Source organism: Rhipicephalus microplus, chromosome X, assembly GCF_043290135.1.
Source record: "Rhipicephalus microplus isolate Deutch F79 chromosome X, USDA_Rmic, whole genome shotgun sequence".
NCBI classification, from domain to species: Eukaryota; Metazoa; Arthropoda; class Arachnida; order Ixodida; family Ixodidae; genus Rhipicephalus; species Rhipicephalus microplus.
In genome coordinates, this window is record NC_134710.1 from 196015731 (window position 1) to 196033572 (window position 17842).

The 17842-nt window shown below is 43.3% G+C and overlaps 1 protein-coding gene across 2 annotated transcripts in view; it reads right to left on the reverse strand.

The window, feature by feature from the left end:
• Piezo (piezo type mechanosensitive ion channel component) overlaps positions 1 to 17842 on the reverse strand; it is a 220079-nt gene that overhangs the window by 57560 nt on the left and 144677 nt on the right. For both annotated transcript variants that reach the window (XM_037428842.2, XM_037428841.2), the window contains 4 exons: positions 15611 to 15823; positions 6017 to 6084; positions 5494 to 5562; positions 1589 to 2216 (listed from right to left, as the gene is read on the reverse strand). In XM_037428842.2, the coding sequence (XP_037284739.2) occupies positions 1589 to 2216; positions 5494 to 5562; positions 6017 to 6084; positions 15611 to 15823 (978 nt within the window). The remainder of the gene's footprint in view (positions 1 to 1588; positions 2217 to 5493; positions 5563 to 6016; positions 6085 to 15610; positions 15824 to 17842) is intronic.

The window sequence follows — 17842 nt, forward strand, 5'->3', positions numbered from 1 at the left end:
GTAAATATATATGCTAAACAGAGAAGAAAAGTACGCTAATTACAACTGCTGTAGTGCTCCTGATTGTCTTCTACTTTTGCTACATTGTCTAGACAGAACCATTACTTTTGCACTTAAAGGTGCCCTGCAACACTTTTTGAGCATGGTCAGAAAATGCTGCCGATCGGTAGTACAGGCTCCCGAGAACTTGCGAGCCAAATGCTATAGCGCAGCACGTCACCTGGAATTCACAAATTATCAAAGTCAGCTAAAAATTGCTTTCTTTTCCCTCAACAAATGACGGAAGACGCTCAAAAATCACATGCAGATTACCCATCTATGAGCTATTAGCCGATTTGAACATGGCGCGCACGGTTGTTACAAAGATCGCCGCAAAAGGAAGTCGCTTGTCCCCGCATGCGTGCACGATCACACTGAAAAAGCCCCATATTCGAAGAAAAAAAAAAGTGCTCAAGATCACGAGGCGCGCGTGAAGTTTTTTATTTGCCCCTCCCATCCCTCCCTGCTTAGCTTCCAGTGCTTTCATTGGGACGAGAGATGAGAAAATGCGATTGCAGCGTGTCACAAATCTTTAACTCTGCTTGTACTAGATGGATTTTTAAAAGTTTTTTGGCATTAAACTGGTGAGTCAATATGCTTTTCCAGTGAATTATTTTTATGGTTACTCAAAAAAGTATTTCAGGGCCCCTTAAAAGCACCCATAAATCACCTCCAATATTTTTTCAAACATTTAATGTAAACACGCGCATCGTGTGGAGAATACTATTGCGATCAACGATTCTACACGTGGCAGCGCTACGAGCCACTGGCGTGCCACAAATTCTAAGAAACAATCCCTTCTTCTTTGGGGGCCTTTCGTGCCTCTGCGTGACGTGCCCTTCCTATACCTCTGACGCGCCGATCCAAATATGCTGCGATTGGTCGAGCAAAAGCCTATGACTTCCGGTCAGTCTGCAAGCAGCTGTCCACGCTGCTTGTTGTTCGTCGTGTTGCCAGTGTGCGTGCGCCCACTCACAGATCAGCTGCGGAGGTTATCTGGCATGGCGTGTCCTCGTATGGGTCCATCGTGTTGGCGATCTTTTGGAGGTGTGCATGCAATGCAGGGTCCATAATGGTACGTTTCGTATAGGCACGGCAGCCGCGGTTCACCAACAAGCACACCACTTTAACGCAACTGATGGAGCTGACCAACAAAGTCGCGGAAACTGGAAGTAGACTGTGTTTTGGGCAGTGTGTCAGTGATGACGTATGCCACACAAGATTGGGATGGGCGCTCGGCGAGCGGGCAAAGCGGCTTTGGGAGAGGATACCATGGAGGGTAGCGCAGGAGAGAGCAAAAAGAGGGCTCGTCATGGTTTTGATAGCCAGACACGTCTAGCTCCGCTATTCAAGCACAATTTTGAAAAATTCTTATGGCTCCGTGTTTATCGTACACTCGTGCACAATTTCTCCACAACAACTGAATTTGGACCTCTGGGTGGTTTACGGGTCCTTTAAGCACTGGCCTTACATTTTGTCTGTTGCACAGTTAGGTGACTATTTGCAAATCCTGAACAGAAGACTAGTTTTAATATTTCATGAAACTTACCCCACTGGTACCGGGCTGCTGCTCTGGTGGTACACTGGTGAGTAAACCAGGTGCAGCCGTGGTGTGCTCAGATGCCCGTATAGCTGCTGTGAAGTAGTGTTCGTCATTTGGCACTAATTCTTGCTGCTGAATTGCAGATACACTCACACTTCGATCAGTGTCTTTCCAAAGGCCAAGGCTCTTTAGCATGAAGCGGTGAAAGAAAACCAGCAAAAGCAGAAGCAGGTCATAGAGTGCATAGTCGTTGTCCTCCTTGCGCTTTTCAATGCCCAAGATGCGCGGAGGGTCAAACGGTCTGTTCACAGGTACGGAGTCGTTCCAGTCAAAGAAGTCAAATTGGAATAGGTACTTGACAACCACAATAGCTTCAGTGTAAGTAATGATCGTGATCCAGAAAGTCTTTGTTGGACGTGGCACAGACAAGGAGCCCCACAGGAATGCCATTAAAGGCAATGGCAATGACAGTAGGCTGGCTGACTTCATTTGGTTGAGGACAATGACCAGGTAGCAAACAACTTCCGAGCGTGACACAATGGCATAGTAGCATGCAATCATAAAACGTATTAATGAAGGGTGGTGCTTATGACCATCTTGCTTGTCAAGGCCATCCATCATTTCCAGACTCCCGCTGCAAAAAGAAAAAAAAAGGTAAATGCCATGTTTGAAAAATAGTGTTTTTAAAATCATTTCAAGGGTTCCTTATAACATTAAAAGGGTACTGACAAAATTTCACTGCCGAGACAGCCTGCAGGATCGATTCTCGTGAACATGCATATATCATTTGCAAAATAATAACAGCGAATATACTTAGAAGGTATTTTACCGCAATTTCAAAGTTGGAATTTTCAAGGTGATGACACCATCGAAAGGGACCCCTTGGGGATCCCCTTACTTCCGTCGCGTCACTATGCTGCAGTCAATAAAACAAGTCATGAAGACTTCATAGCCGCCATTTTCTTTTGCCGCATTTGTTCCAGCAGTCTATACTTCTCGGAGGCTGGTTGCAAGTGCGTGGCCATGGCGCATGCAAGTAAATTTTTGTGTTTCACGACACTGCAGTTTCGTTTCCTATTCGAAAGGACTTTTTTGATGTGGACTGTGCGGAAGTACAACACAGTTCTGCGTGCTGACGTAGCTGAGAGCTGCACCCGCTAGGTTGTGATAGTTGCATCCAGTGGCTTGTTTTTGGAGCACTCTCAAACCGAAACTGGTCGATAATGAAGGGCATGTAATTAATTATCTACCACGTGCTACAGAAAATGGTGTGCCGTGTTACGACTACCAAGCTCCCTGCAACACATTGCAGCAAGAAAGGCCAAAGTTTTTGTCAGTACCCCTTATTGTGTGTGTGTGTATATATTGTGGTGTTGGTCCGGAAAAAGTATGGCTCTGTCCGCTTTTGTGTCGATTACAGAGCACTCAATAAGATCAGGAAAAAAGACGTATATCCGTTGCCACGCATAGATGATGCCCTGGACTCCCTACAAAGCGCAGAATATTTCTCCAGCCTCGACCTCAGATCCGGGTATTGGCAAATACCTATGCGCGAAGCAGACAAGGAGAAAACAGCGTTTGCGATGCCTGACGGGCTCTACGAGTTTAACGTCATGCCTTTTGGCTTATGCAACGCTCCAGCAACATTCGAGCGCATGATAGATACTGTCTTACGTGGTCTCAAATGGAAAACCTGTTTATGTTACTTAGACGACATCGTAATTTATTCTTCTACTTTTCCTCAGCACCTTAAGCATTTGGACGAAGTTCTAACGTGCATTTCGAATGCTGGTCTACAGCTCAGTACAAAGAAGTGCCACTTCGCCAGCACAAGCATCAAAGTATTGGGTCACCTTATCAGCAAAGACGGCATTCGACCCGACCCCGACAAAATTGCTGCCGTAATTAGTTTTCCACGTCCGGGCAATCGAAACCAATTGTGAACTTTCATGGGCCTGGCGTCTTCCGCCGCTCCATCCATCACTTTGCCGCCATTGCGGGGCCGTTACACAAGCTTCCGACGTCAGGAACGGCTTTCACATGGACTGACGAGTGCGAGTGTGCTTTCCAAGCCCTTAAGCGTGCTCTGACATCAGACCCCGTCCTCCGTCACTTCGATGAGAGTGCACCCACTTTCCTGCACACAGATTGCCAGCGGCCACGGAATCGGTGCTGTCCTCCTCTAGCGCGACGATACATCACGTAAGCGAGTAGTTGCGTATGCCAGCTGCGCACTAACACCTGCGAAACAGAACTACTCGATAACAGAGCAGGAATGTCTCGCTGTCATTTGGGCCATCTTACCCCCCCCCCCCCCCCCCCACGCGCGCGCACACGCACGCGCACACACACACACACACGCGCACGCGCACACACACACGCGCACACACACGCGCACACGCGCGCACGCACGCACGCACGCACGCACGCACACGCACCTCAAACTGGTTGCTACTAGTGTTATCAATAATGTAATTCGCTTATAAACCACAAAGGCGACAGTACCAGTATCAGTAAACTTCAAGCTTGCTGAAGCTAACAATACTCAGACAAATGCTTCTGTACTATTCCTTCTTGATATTTCTCACAAAAAAAAACAAAAAAACTACTCGGGCACTTTCACACTACCACCCAGGAACCTTAGAAAATGATTGCATCAAGTATTTTGAAAGAACATTATGCAATAAGAACTAACATAATAGGTATAAATCACTAAGCATGAATGCTTGTGTAAGAGGCCATTTCATCATTTTCTGAAATTCCTAATTCTTACAAACAATGCAGTGCACAGGCACTTATGAGAGATAATCAGAACTAAACTAAGTGCTGAAGTCTCGTGAGAGAGAAAACATTTATTGAGTAAAGCTTGTGAGTGAATGTGGGAGGGTCCTTTTCTCCAGGAACTTTCTGGCCTGGACCCTCTACTGAACTTGAGCGACGACTTGACTTTGGTCGACCAGGTCCAGCTGGGAGATTGCAGCCTTCCACGCTTCACTTAGGAGGTCTTGGTCAGCATCTGGTGCTGCTGCTTGTAGCCTTGGGACGCTTACTTTGCACTACAGTAGGAGGCGCGCCAGAGCGTCTGCCACATTGTAGTTAGGACAGATGTAGCTATGCAACGTTGGCCTCATATGATGCAACAGTATGCTGTGGGTGAACCTGTTGCTTTGAGGGTGCCTGTAGTCGGTGCCTTCGTCTCTAATGAGTTTTGGATGTGGTGTAGGGTATGACCTGTGTTCAAGCCGATAATGTTGCAGTAATGCATGATACGTTAGTGGTATGGGTTCTCTTGCCTCTGCTTTTGTTGTTGAGGGGAGGTGCCTCGGATCTCGTACGGGGATGCCCGGTTGACGCATGCACAGGCTGCGGAGTGTGCCACTTCATTTGCCTCGAGACTTTCGTGAACCGGAACCCACACGATGCATGTGTGTGTGGGGGGGGAGGATCATCCATGCGTTTTAGTACCTTATTCGCTACCGTAAAGGCCCTGCCTTTGAGGTAGTTTCGTGCCGCTGTTTGCGAGTCTGTAAAAACCACGATGGGATCCTTACTCGTCTGGGTGGCGAGTGCTATAGCAGGCTTTTCAACTGTTTCCGCATGGTCGGCGAGGATGGTCGCCGATGCCAGTACCGTGACAACCAAAAGCTTCACATAAAGCATGCTTTAGTGGAGGGCTCCAGGCTAATATTGATTTCAGTGGGTTCTTTCACGAGTGCCTAAATCTAAATAAGCCCAAACATTTGTACATTTATCCCCTATCGCCATGTGGCTGTTGAGGCCAGGATCAAAGCTATGGCCTTGAGGTTAACACTGACATCATGCGAGATGAGGACAGATTAGGCCAAAGAAAAACCCAAGTTATAGACAAGATGATAAGACTATCATCAGAGCTCAATAAACAAGTTTCCTACCTGAGCAGCATTTCTTCACTGCCTTTCTTGTCAGACACAGTCTTAGCATGATGACCTTCTGTAGAGTGTCTATAACAAAATCATTCAGTATAAGTAAAATATACAAGAACATTACGGTGATTGGGCAAAGCAAGCTACAAATGTAGATGGTAGAAGCTATAAGTAATGCTGTAACCTGCACAATCAAAATATTTAGACATACATTAAAACATTAAAAATACCTACACTGATTGACTGAACCACTGAAAACATCTTTATTCACACAGAATGTTATTATAACTTATTCCATGTTTAATGTCTTTATCATTGTCTAAAAGATGCCACATATCTTAATTAGGCTACTCTCAAGATTAAAAATGAAATTCTGGTATATTATAGTGCAAAAACAATGCACCCAAACAACCACTATGGAAGCAAAATTTTACATAGCAAAAAAACTGATTAACTCAGTAGTGAATAAATTCATAAAAACATAGTTAAGTTTAATAAAGTTATGAGTGAACCCCATGGGAGGTGTACTTACTCATGGAAGTGGAACTTCCTGCTCTTCATAGTGTGCTCGCCAAGGGTGGTGGCAAGGCCATGGATAAACTGGGAAAGAATATACAAAAATGCTCGCAAAAACAAAATTTTACAAGATTTTAATGTAAAAATAACATTATACAGTTAAACTTGAATAGATGCAATTCTCTATCGCACACAGTTTTAAAAGCACTTTAACTTTTTCGTTCCCATGCATATCCAAATTTATCACTGGTGATAATTGCTTTGAATCTGACTTTGTCATGCTCAATTTTCGTTTGTCGTGCACCCAGCACATCCTAGTAGTTAATCCAGACACTGAACTTTCACAATCATTTTGAATTTGCTTGTTTTCGCAACATAGCAACTTTTTACAGACCTTTGATTGAACTAATGTGTGTTGTTCGGAAAATGCACTTTGCTGACAAACTTGTCAGAAGTGCGTGTGCGGCTCGTGGTTATGCTAAAGTAACATCAAAGCTCAGTAATCCAAAGAAGCTTTGCCAGTCAAATACCGAATTAAGGTGTCAGCTTCAAAATTTGACAGTGCTGAGTGGTAATAATTGTTTGAAATTTATGCCAGCTATTCACTAGAGAGCTGGTGCTCCAAGTCGCGGAAGATTTAATCTACAAAAAATTATTTCTGAAGGTCTGCTGCATGCATAAAGTGTGGAGGTGTCTTTTTTAGCCAGTTTTCAGCAGCTTTGGTACTGCTCGTATTGTTATATCAGACACAGGGTTGCACACGGTGTCACTAGTCGCTTCTGTGACATAATTGTCACACGTGCATGGGTGGGCTCATGCACCATGAAACACACATGCTGCTTGAAACTATCTTTCAACCGAACCTGAATTGAGTGATGATGAGCTTTGAGTCCAAGATGACAACACTTTAGCCTCAAGCTCTTGTGGCGACGATGTAATCTGTCAGCCTCAGACATCCGCAGACGTTCAGGGGTTGAGTGGTAATAATTGTTTGAAATTTATGCCAGCTATTCACTAGAGAGCTGGTGCTTTAATTCGGGGAAGATTTAATCTACAAAAAATTATTTCTGAAGATCTGCTGCATGCATAAAGTGTGGAGGTGTCTTTTTTAGCTAGTTTTCAGCAGCTTTGGTACCGCTCATATTGTTATATCAGACACAGGGTTGCACACGGTGTCACAAGTTGCTTCTATGATCGTCGTCACACGTGCATGGGTGTGCTCATGAACCATGAAACACACATGCTGCTTGAAACTATCTTTCAACCGCACCTGAATCGAGTGATGATGAGCTTTGAGTCGAAGATGACAACACTTTAGCCTCAAGCTCTTGTGGCGACGATGTAATTCATCAGCCTTAGAAATCCGCAGACGTTCAGGGGTTGGTTTTGTTTACGGCCATAAGTTGTCTCCTCTGCTGCACGTGTGTACCTGCTGACCTTTGTGCCTCATCTCAGAGCTAATCTGGTCATATGCGAGGTCCACACATATCGCTGGGGCGCTATGTGCTGGCGCCGGCTGCAGAGCTTCTCAAGTTAAGAAGGCCTTTGAAGCACATCTCGGCCCCGCACTATGGAGCGGTGCGAGACGTTTTAGGACTGAACGAGATTTTTTTTTCAAGACTATCTGCAAAAATACAAATAAATATGCTTGGATGCATACGTTGAAATGCCAACGAATGTGGAGAGAGGTGGCTCATGCAAAGAGGTGATCCTAGATGAACTAGTGAAGTTCATTGGATATCTGACTTATAGAGATATTGTTCGTATCACGAGCACCTATCTATATTAGAACACCTGCAGACTTATTGTAAAATAAAAAGAAAAAGAAGATAAATGTGCACGAGTGAACCTGTACCTCTCGAAAAATGAAGCAATGCTTCACTGCATGGCACGAGCAATGAAGCGGCCTCTTGGTTTACATTTTCTTTGTATATGTTATTAAAACCACTGTGTAGAACATTCATTATTTTTATACTATTCCTGGGTCACTTATCTTCAAAATGTATATTCTCAAGTTTCTTATGAATGTTTCTTGCATATACAGTGAAGGAAAGTGTGTTTAAGGGCTTGTTTTGCTTAGGCACAATATTGATGAGAACTGACAATCTGTGAGCTCTCATTAATAATACATAGATAGTGTTTTTATTGCACAGTTAATGTACTGGCAACCAAATATTACACAATTTTCACACTTTTATTTATTCCAAAATGTTTTTGTTGCTCTACAACTTATATTTAAAAAAATATTACGTTGCACATAATCTCATATGCTGCGATGTGTGCTGGAGCAGTTTTCAAACAGGCAATAAATTTATTGGCGAGACATGAAAAAAACCAATTTCTGTCGGTAATGAAAGAGTTAAACATTACATGCAAAGGTATAACTTGTGCGTACATGTAACTTCTGTTCATCTCAACGTTCCATATATTGAACCCTGTGCTCCTGAAATGCGCCGCAAGTGACCAATGCTCACATCATCGGAAATTACCTATAGTGATGGTTCAGTGGTTAGAGTGCCAATCGGCAGTGCAAAAGGACTGCGTTCGATTTCTAGTGATACCGGACACCCAGCAGTGTTTCTAATGGGAACAGAAAGTAGCCTGGCCTAGCCGTCGGTGTTGTGGTTACTCGTTTTTTCATATGGTGGTCTCCTCGTTCTGCTCTCTTTTTCCCACCCACCAAAGACACCAAGTTTTGCTCCCTTTAGGGCTGCTCAAATATGCATTTTTCTAATACTCAAGCCACTAATACTACTCGCTGGAAGCATTTGCATCAACAAAAAGGCACTGTTTTGGCAGAAGCAGCAAACTTGCTGGAAGCATTTGCATCAACAAAAAGGCACTGTTTTGGCAGAAGCAGCAAACAAGGAATTGAATCTGTTGGGCAGAGACAGCAGAGCATGCCACGAAGAAAAAAAAAAAGAGTGAAGTGGGTGTGTTGTATAATTAAGAACTTACTTGACCCTTTCGCTATTGAAGAAAAAAAGATGATCAAATTTAGAGAAATTTTTGTCCCACAATTTTTAGCATTCATTTTTATGAATAAAGCAGTACCATTCTTTCAATTCAAGGACATTCCATAATTTCACTAACTGAGTAAAAAAATGACCTAGATTGTTTCACTGTATGTCAATACAACAAAAAATGGCTTCAACATGAAAGCTGAAATGCAAATGACAACATGGACAGGTGTGGCCATCTAATGCCGAGAAACATAATTCTGACGAGTGTAGCATGGCCTCTGAGACTGCACACCGGTGGCCCCCAGAAACCCACCGGCGCACTACCTTGAAGGCCATCAGTGTACTGTAGTCACCATTGGTTTCATGTGGTACCAATTTTTGTTGAGTGTACAGCTGAACCCACTTTTAACAATACTCAAGTGCCACAAAAATTTCATTGTTATAACTGAAAAATGTTTTAAAAGGTTACAAAAAAAAAAGCAAAATAGGCAAGCTGTTGCAAGAAAGCAACAGTATTGGATGGGATATGCCAACAGACCTCAGTGACAAAAAATGGCTAAGGTACAAATTTTTCAGACATGTATGACAATTCGGATGCTTTCACGGAACCGCCACCATCCCTACAGGCCAATGTACGACAATGTCTGAAATTTCGGATGCTAAAACTCTTCGAAGGGTCAACTTTTTACTCAAATTTAGAGAAGCCATCACTGCTCATGAATTGCAGCAAATGTCTAAGCCAGCTTTGCCGCAATGCCACAGGTTTGCAGAGAAGCATACCACAAATCCGAAGGGGCACTGGAGCACGTTAGAGCTGTTCATCAGCTTGAATTCCCGTTTTCTTTTTTTTTTTTCAAGGATTTAGCGTTCCATTACATATTGGTGTGGACGCTCAATAGCCAGAATTCATTTTTATTACTAATAATGCGGCACGCGGCCATTGCTGTAAACGGGTTATTTCACGATAAAAAACATACAAAAGTTGACCGTGGTGGTACGCGCGAGGAGCGCAGAGGCAATGAAGAGGAATGGAATGGAATGACGGTAGGGATTTCGGTAGAGGCAGTGCAGAGGGATGGAAAGGAACACGCTGGCAGCACCTCCTGCTGCACCGTGGCGTGGCGCACGTAGAGTTCACGTAGAGCAGCTCCTCATTATTATAAATGATATACTGTTATAACTGCCATTGTAGTAAGTGGGTTTGACTGTAGTTGTTATTGGTCATTTTGGTACGAAATTTCATGACTATACTCGTCAATGGAAGTGCAAAGGCTAAACAAGCTTCTGTGCAACAAAGCTGTGAAATGCAGTGAAAAATACGAGGAAAATTGATTGGCCTGCAGTGAAGCATATTACCTGTCTCTTATAAAGAAAAGGGACAAGCCATGTACCTTTAAAAACACAAATAGGTTCATGGTTTAAGATCTTTGTTACAAAAGAAAGTATCAACAAAACAGTAAGTAAATCTTTATGCCTTTAGTGCCGCCTTGAGAAACTAATTGCTCAATTCCAACTTTTCACATTTTCAGGCAACTGTCGAAGATAGGTGGAGCTTCAGATAGGCATATTTTACATTTTAAATTGTTGATATGTTGAACTATTTCACAATTTTCTTCAAGGCAGAACATCAAAGTGACTATATATTGGACATTTGCCTATTTTAACTCAAATTAAAAAATTAATTTTAAATCAATTTAATCAATTTAAGAAACGGATCATGGCCAGCATAGCGTTAAAAACTAAGACCTCAGTTCTGTCTTTCAGTTTCTTTTCATGGTGGTTTTCTATTAAATTCTGTATAATAGGTTGCAAGAAATGTTGCCTCTGATGTTATTTTCATAAGAACACAGGGTAAAGGACAAAACACAAAGAAATGACAGATTTTTCTTAAGCAAAACAATACCATCTAGATTAATTCATTCCCATATTATGATCAGATTAGAAAATTAACGAGCTTAAGTAAAGCCAGCCACCATAATATCAGCTGGGCAGTTTCTTTGCTGGGCTATTGCAAATTCAACTCGAACAATTCCCTTGTGACGTCACATCAAGCATCAAAGTAATACAGTTCATTCAGTAGCTAAGTATACAGCATAAGGTTTCAGTTTCGGAGCAATATTTGAACATTTACGTCTCGATCCACGGAAAACAGCCGCCATCGCTGACTTCCCGCCGCCCACTGACAATAAAGTCTCGGAGGAAGATGGTGGCAAATATGCCACCGTTCATACTGGGTTCCGGAAAAAATGTCCTCGAAAGAAATGTCCGCAGAAGATACGTTCCCTGAATAAATGTCGCCAGAAAAAAAATGTCCCTAGAAAAAATGTCCCTATTTGCAATGTCGAAAAAAACGTCCCCGCAACACAAACATCATAGAATATTGCGCCTTCCAGTCACCAATTCTTTACTTCTCACACAAAAAAAAACCATGAGCGCAAAGATTGCAGTTTACTGAAAAATTATTGACGAAGCACCATAATGACATACCAACTGCCCCAACTCATCTGTGTGTCATGTCAGATGCAATATTACATACAATGCACATTTCAGAGAAATGCAATCTAGCTATGCCAGTGCCAGAAAAATACATATTGGGGGTGGCAGTTCAGCACCCATCCATTTTAGCAGCTTGGCCGCACCAGCACTCTGCAGTTAAGTGTGCGCTTTCAGGAGCTCAATCGATCCTTGCCCTGCGGTTGACTTAATGGTACTACTTATTTGCGAAATGGAGATAATGAAATCGAACAAAGGAGGCAAAAAACTGCGGCTGGGCGGTTATATGTAAAGACAAAAAGGTACTGCCTTGGGTATCCGCGGGGCGTTGTGCTAAACGTAATGGATGCAAAAGCATTTTAATTACAGAGAAATCCTCAAGCAACGGATTACCACTTAAGCGCTCACCACAACCACCCTACAGATAATGCTGTGATTAATATCACAAGGATAAGGCAGCAAATGAAAGACAGTGAACTTGTCTTGAAATAAAAACCCGCTGCCATTGTCGCAGGTGCTGTCAGAAACCTCAACGAAACAAAATGCCGCATAGGCAGGGAAAAGAGCCTGAAATGCTGCACTCGCCAGCAGCGGAGCAAGATGTATACCTACCGAATTCTGTCAGCCTCAGAGACCTTGTTATTCCGGCACCTCGAACTATCGCTTCGGGCGACCATCCAGGGCACTTCCTGTGCTACGGTATTAGCCCAGATACCCAAAAAGACTACTTGTGTTTGCCAGCGCAACGTGCTTGAAGTTATTATCAGAGAGCAGCACCTGGTTTATGGACGGAAACTTCTATCTCGCTGAAGGCTGTTGGACACAGGATTTAACTTCATTTTTCAGCACATTCTGAAAATTCGTGAGGTGTTGAATAGATATTGCAGTTTATTCGTTTCTCGGTCAATTTTCACCTGGGGACCTTTTTTCCTAGACAGCTATGCCAGAGGGGCCGTTTTTTTTGGGGACGTATATTCCGGGGAAGTTTTTTCCTACACCTGTTTGTACTAGTACTTTCGATATAGAATAACATAAAATCTGCCGTTCACATAATTTTCGTGCGTAATATTAAGATGAAAATAGCAAAAAGCTATGCAAAATCTGCCAGTTCACATGATCTTCAATTTTGACTGAGGTGCTGCTTTGCCACATTTGCATCAGCAGTGGTGTTAGTTTCCTTGACCTTTACATTCCATAATAACAGATATATCTATAATTACATAATCTTTCATTACCACTGTTTCCTTATCCTGATTCTAAGGATGTTATCGCAAGCTAATAAACTGAAGTGAAGTGCAGTTTGGGTCAGAGAAATGGAAGTATTTTGTGAATCGACCGTGCCTTCCCCTCGTGCCGCACTCCCCAGCTAGCACCCAGGTTGCTCGCTTCCCTCGTTCTTGATAAGAAGGCATCAGGGTGCAGCACACAGCACATCACCTAGCATACATACATCACTGCTCACTAGGTGTGATAATCACTTTGTGTGATAGTGACAGAAAAGCGATGTGTCCCATCTTGGTTGCACTCGTAGTTACCCAACGAGTACACCTTCATAGTGTTTAAATTAAGTATTACATGTGATGGTTAGAGCAGTGGCATTGTGCAAGAGATTCTTCTGTCAAGGCAACAAGCAAAAAGCACTATATGTAAGCAGAGACAGCCAACTTGGTGGATTTAGTTCTGTGTAAAGGTACAGCTGAGAGGTACAGCTGAACACTTCACCCAGCAAAGCACTAAAAATTCATATTTATGATAGTAATTGTCAACCTTTCATTCTTTCACACTGAGAAGAATGTACAGCTTTTCCCATCTACAAGCTCAACAGATTACAAATGAACAGCACTAATGTGTCAAAAATAGATCTAAAACCTATTCGTTACATTCTGAGTGAGAGCATAAACAGCAGCAAACTTTCACAGTTGCACATGCACATAGAATGAAGTTAACTATACTTTTTTTTTATAATTCTCTTTGGAAGTTTTTGTTTTTGTTTTCTGACTACTGAATTTATGATATACTCTTCACTACGTTTCAGTTTACATTATTTTTCTCCCTGTTCTCTTTCATAGCTTTTCACAAGACCTATTTTGATACACTGATTCCTTATTCTACAGATACTTTTTAATTTGGCCTAACACTTTTAAACACCCTGCAAATTTAATATTGTTACATGAGTAATGAGTCAATATATTGCAAATATATTTGCGAAATATATTTGCAAGAGCGGTTGCAGCGCTGGCCAGTCTGGCTCCGATCTCTGCAATAAATGGTTATCTTTTGTTGCTTGAAACCATAAGAAAAAAAATCTCCAATGCCACTTTTTCTACAACTTATGCTTCCTTCAGACACTGCTACTTTCTTAAACTAGCTTTGATGATTTTACCCTTGCCAAGATAGCTGCTTAGGCCTTTCATTCTAGAAAGATTGAAAACTTCCCTGCCCATATTCATCTGTCCTTTATAAGTTACTTGGCAGATAGAGAGTTCAACACTTAAAAAACCCCTGAGCAGAGCTTCACAAGTGCACACACACAAAAAAAAAAAATGTGTGAGACATATGCAACCCTAGCCTAAGTGAAACATTCATTGAATGAGTATAGGGCATAGTCAGGTACTAAAAAATGTTCATGACACCTAGAAGGCTTTCATGTTCTTATGTGTGGTACTATGTCCTATTCATTTGATTGACAGTTATCAAAGTACACTTGTTGATTTTTATGTTTATTGTGGTGTAATGTCCCAAAACCACCATGTGATCATGAGAGGTGTTGTACTGGAGTGCTCTGGAAATTTTGACCACCTGGGGTTCTTTAATGTGCACGTAAATCCAAGCACACGGACCACAAGCATTTGCCACTATTGAAAATGTGGCCGCCGTGGCTGGGATTCGATGCCGTGACTTGCGGGTCAAGAGCAGAGTGTCTTGAAAACTAGACCATCGTGACGGGTACTTGTTGATTTCTATTCTGCTATTATGTAATGTGCACCTCACATTGCTGGTCACATAAGCAGAAAATTTTAGTTAATAGTGTGGGCAGTTCAGCATCTCTTGATTATATACATAACCCCAAAAAGATTAACTTCTATGATGCTTAAGCTCTTTTCTCATAAGAAGTGGAATACTTAGTCCTCTGATAGCTTCTACTTAAGGCACGAGAGTTCATTGACTGCACAACTGTATATATCATGTCTCCATTGAATGACAACTTTCCACAACTTAAGCCCCTACCAAGCCCATGAAACTGTGAGTCGCCCTTGTTTTATGTTCCACTAGTTCAAAAGCTATAGATTACATACAGAGTATATTACAAGAAGCCCACCCTTGGTGAATATTATTATTTTTGAAGTGAACTTTTTATTCTTTTGGCTCATCTTTAAATTATGATAAAATATATTTATACTTATTTCAATTGAAAATAAAATGGTAATGTGTATGCAGTGAATTAATAAAATAAATTTCCATTATTGTTCAACTCATTAACATTAAATTAGAAAAAGGTGCACAGAAGCCAGGTGCCTACTAAGTGTCTACTGCTCTAAAATAGCAATTTTCACAATTACTCGGCATAAATGGTTTAATGCTTTCTATTTAGCAGTATACTTGGACATAAAATTGTTCAAGTCCACCGTGGTGGTGTAGCAGTTGCACTACTCGACTGCTTACCCGTAAGTCGTGAGTTCGATAGAGGCGAAATAGTAGAAACCCGTGTACTGTGTACTCTACCATTTCAATGGAGGCTGGAAGATGGAGCCGAAATAGTAGAGGCCTCTGTGCTATGCGATGTCAGTGCATCCTAAAAAACAACAGATGGTCGAAATTTCTGGAGCCCTCCACTACAGTATCTCTCATAATTATATTGTGGTTTTGGGACATTAAACCCCTGATATTATTAAAGTGGCCATGAATATAACGCAAGTCTCGTTCACGTGTACTTGAAACTTTTCAGCTTACGCCAAAAATGAGAAATCTTTGTACAAGCCATTCTTTTTGCACTTTAGAGGCTTTTGTCCACTGTGTGTGAAAATAAAATGTGCATGCATTTTGCCATAAAATTAGTGCATCCTACACTTGTCAGGCATTTACACTTTTTTTTCCTTGAGCCTCCTGTAGTTATTATATTCTATAGTTGCACGAAGATGCCAGCTACTGCTCACCTGAGCCTTTACTATGCGCTTTTCATCAGCAAGCTTGCGTGCCACGTAACGGTAGTCACGAGAGACTGAATTGAGCTTGGCAGTGGCACTGATCAGCATGCTGTCCAGAAGAGCCCAGCCAAATGCCAGAAGGCTGCGTATCCTCTCAGCATATGTGTCCTCTACTGGAGGTTGTTGAGCAGCACCTTCTGGTAGAGCTTCACTTGTTGGCACCTAAAAATGACAACAATGTTGGACAGCTATTCCCTAGAAAGTATGGCCACAGACACACAAACTTGGAAATGACTGAAGCATACCAAGATTAAGGGTTGGGCAACAGTACATTCTACGGTTAAGGATAAAGTTATTTTTGATAGAATTGTAGTAAATTTTTCAGATTAAACTCTTCATTATCAAGTTATAAAGTATTATTACATGACAAAACCATGATGACACTATGAGGCATGGAAACATCCAGGAGGACTCTGGATGAATCCTGACTACCTCAGTTTTTTTTTTTAACCGCACGGAGTTCATGAGAAGGTGAAACCTTGCACTTACACAGTCCCCCCCCCTCAAAATTTTGATGATGGTTCTTTTTTCTGAAAATAAATACAGCAAATAGGTGATTTTCCCAAATGGTCAAGGTTTTCAGCAAGTGCCCCTCCCTTCTATCATGAAAGAAATTCCTGTCTACGGGCCTAATAGGATATACACACTAAAATAATCTGCCCCCCACAACATTCATCCAATGACAGTGCTTTTTAAGTGCTACTCTCAAGGCCTGCACTGGTGCCCACACTAGGCATGATGGACACTGCCATAAACCATCTGATGACAATTGTGCATTGCATGTGTGAAGATGTGCCTGCAGCTAGCAGCATTGCCAACGCCCGGCTCTCTCGGCTCGTGCTTCGGTTCGGTGCTGTGCCAGTCTCTGGACGGTTCTTCACGCTGTCTCGCCGCTGTCCTTAACGACTAATAAACCTCTTCACATTTGACGGAGGGTGCTGTTTATTCCAGTCGCTACACCCTAGAGCTGCGAAGCCGCACGCTATCGGCCGTCATGACTGACAACGCCAACCCATCGGCGCCTTCGCCCCAGTTCGTCAACTGCCCTGGCCATCCTAGGCTAAGGGACCCGAAGGTCTTCAGCGGTGCGGATGGGACCGACGTGGAAGACTGGCTCGAGCACTACGAGCTGGTGAGCGCCAATAATAAGTGGGATGAAGCCGACAAGCTGGGCCACGTCATATTTTATCTCACTGGCATCGCCTAATTGTGGTTTAATAACCACAAACACAACATCCCCACATGAAGCGTCTTCAAGACGTCGTGTGCTGAAGTGTTCAGTCGGCCGGCTGTCCGCAAGCAGCGGGCAGAACAGCGCTTGCGCGTTTGCTCTCAGCAGACTGGCGAAAACTTTACCAGCTATATTGAGGACATCGTCGACCTTTGTCGACGTGGGAATGACACCATGCCCGAGTCTGACAAGGTCAAACACATCCGATAAGGTCAAACACATCCAAACACACGATGGCGCATTTCCGAGCACAGTTTTTGAAGTCGTCAGCTTGTGTCTGAGCTACGAGTTAAAGAAGCAACGCACTCTGACTCGGCAGCCTCAGCGTGGTGGTGAGTCACTTTCTAGTTTCGACACCATGCCTGACAATGCACTATTGCTTCAGAAAGTCCGAGCCTTCGTCCGTGAGGAAGTTGCCCACCAACTTTCCCTAGTGCCCTTTACTCACGAGACCACCACCCGTTTACCTGCCCCGCTTCGCACTGCTATTTCGGAAGAAATTTCCCAAGCTGTTCCCCTTGCACACCACGAGCCGCCTCTATCTAGCCGTGTCCACTGTCCACGTGTCGCGCAGCCGGTAGGCACTACTGTCGCCTATACGCCAGCCGTGCAGCCTGTGGCCACACCCCTAATGTATGCAGCGCAGCCTGTAGCTCCTTCTGTCGCCTGTTCGCAAGAGATACAGCCTGTAGCCGCGCCGTTCACATATGCAGACGCTGTGGGTAGGCTTCCACAACCGCCCCACACAACGCGCTCACAGCCCGCAGACCCGGCTGCTTATACTGCACCTTGGGCGGCACCACCAGTCACCAATCCTTGGAGGACGCCCGATAAACGACCAATTTGCTACGTCTGCTTCACTCCTGGACACGTTGCCCGCTACTGCCGTCGTCGACCTCAGACGTTCGGCGACTATGCCCGGTCGTCGCCACCCGGCAGCTAACCCTTCA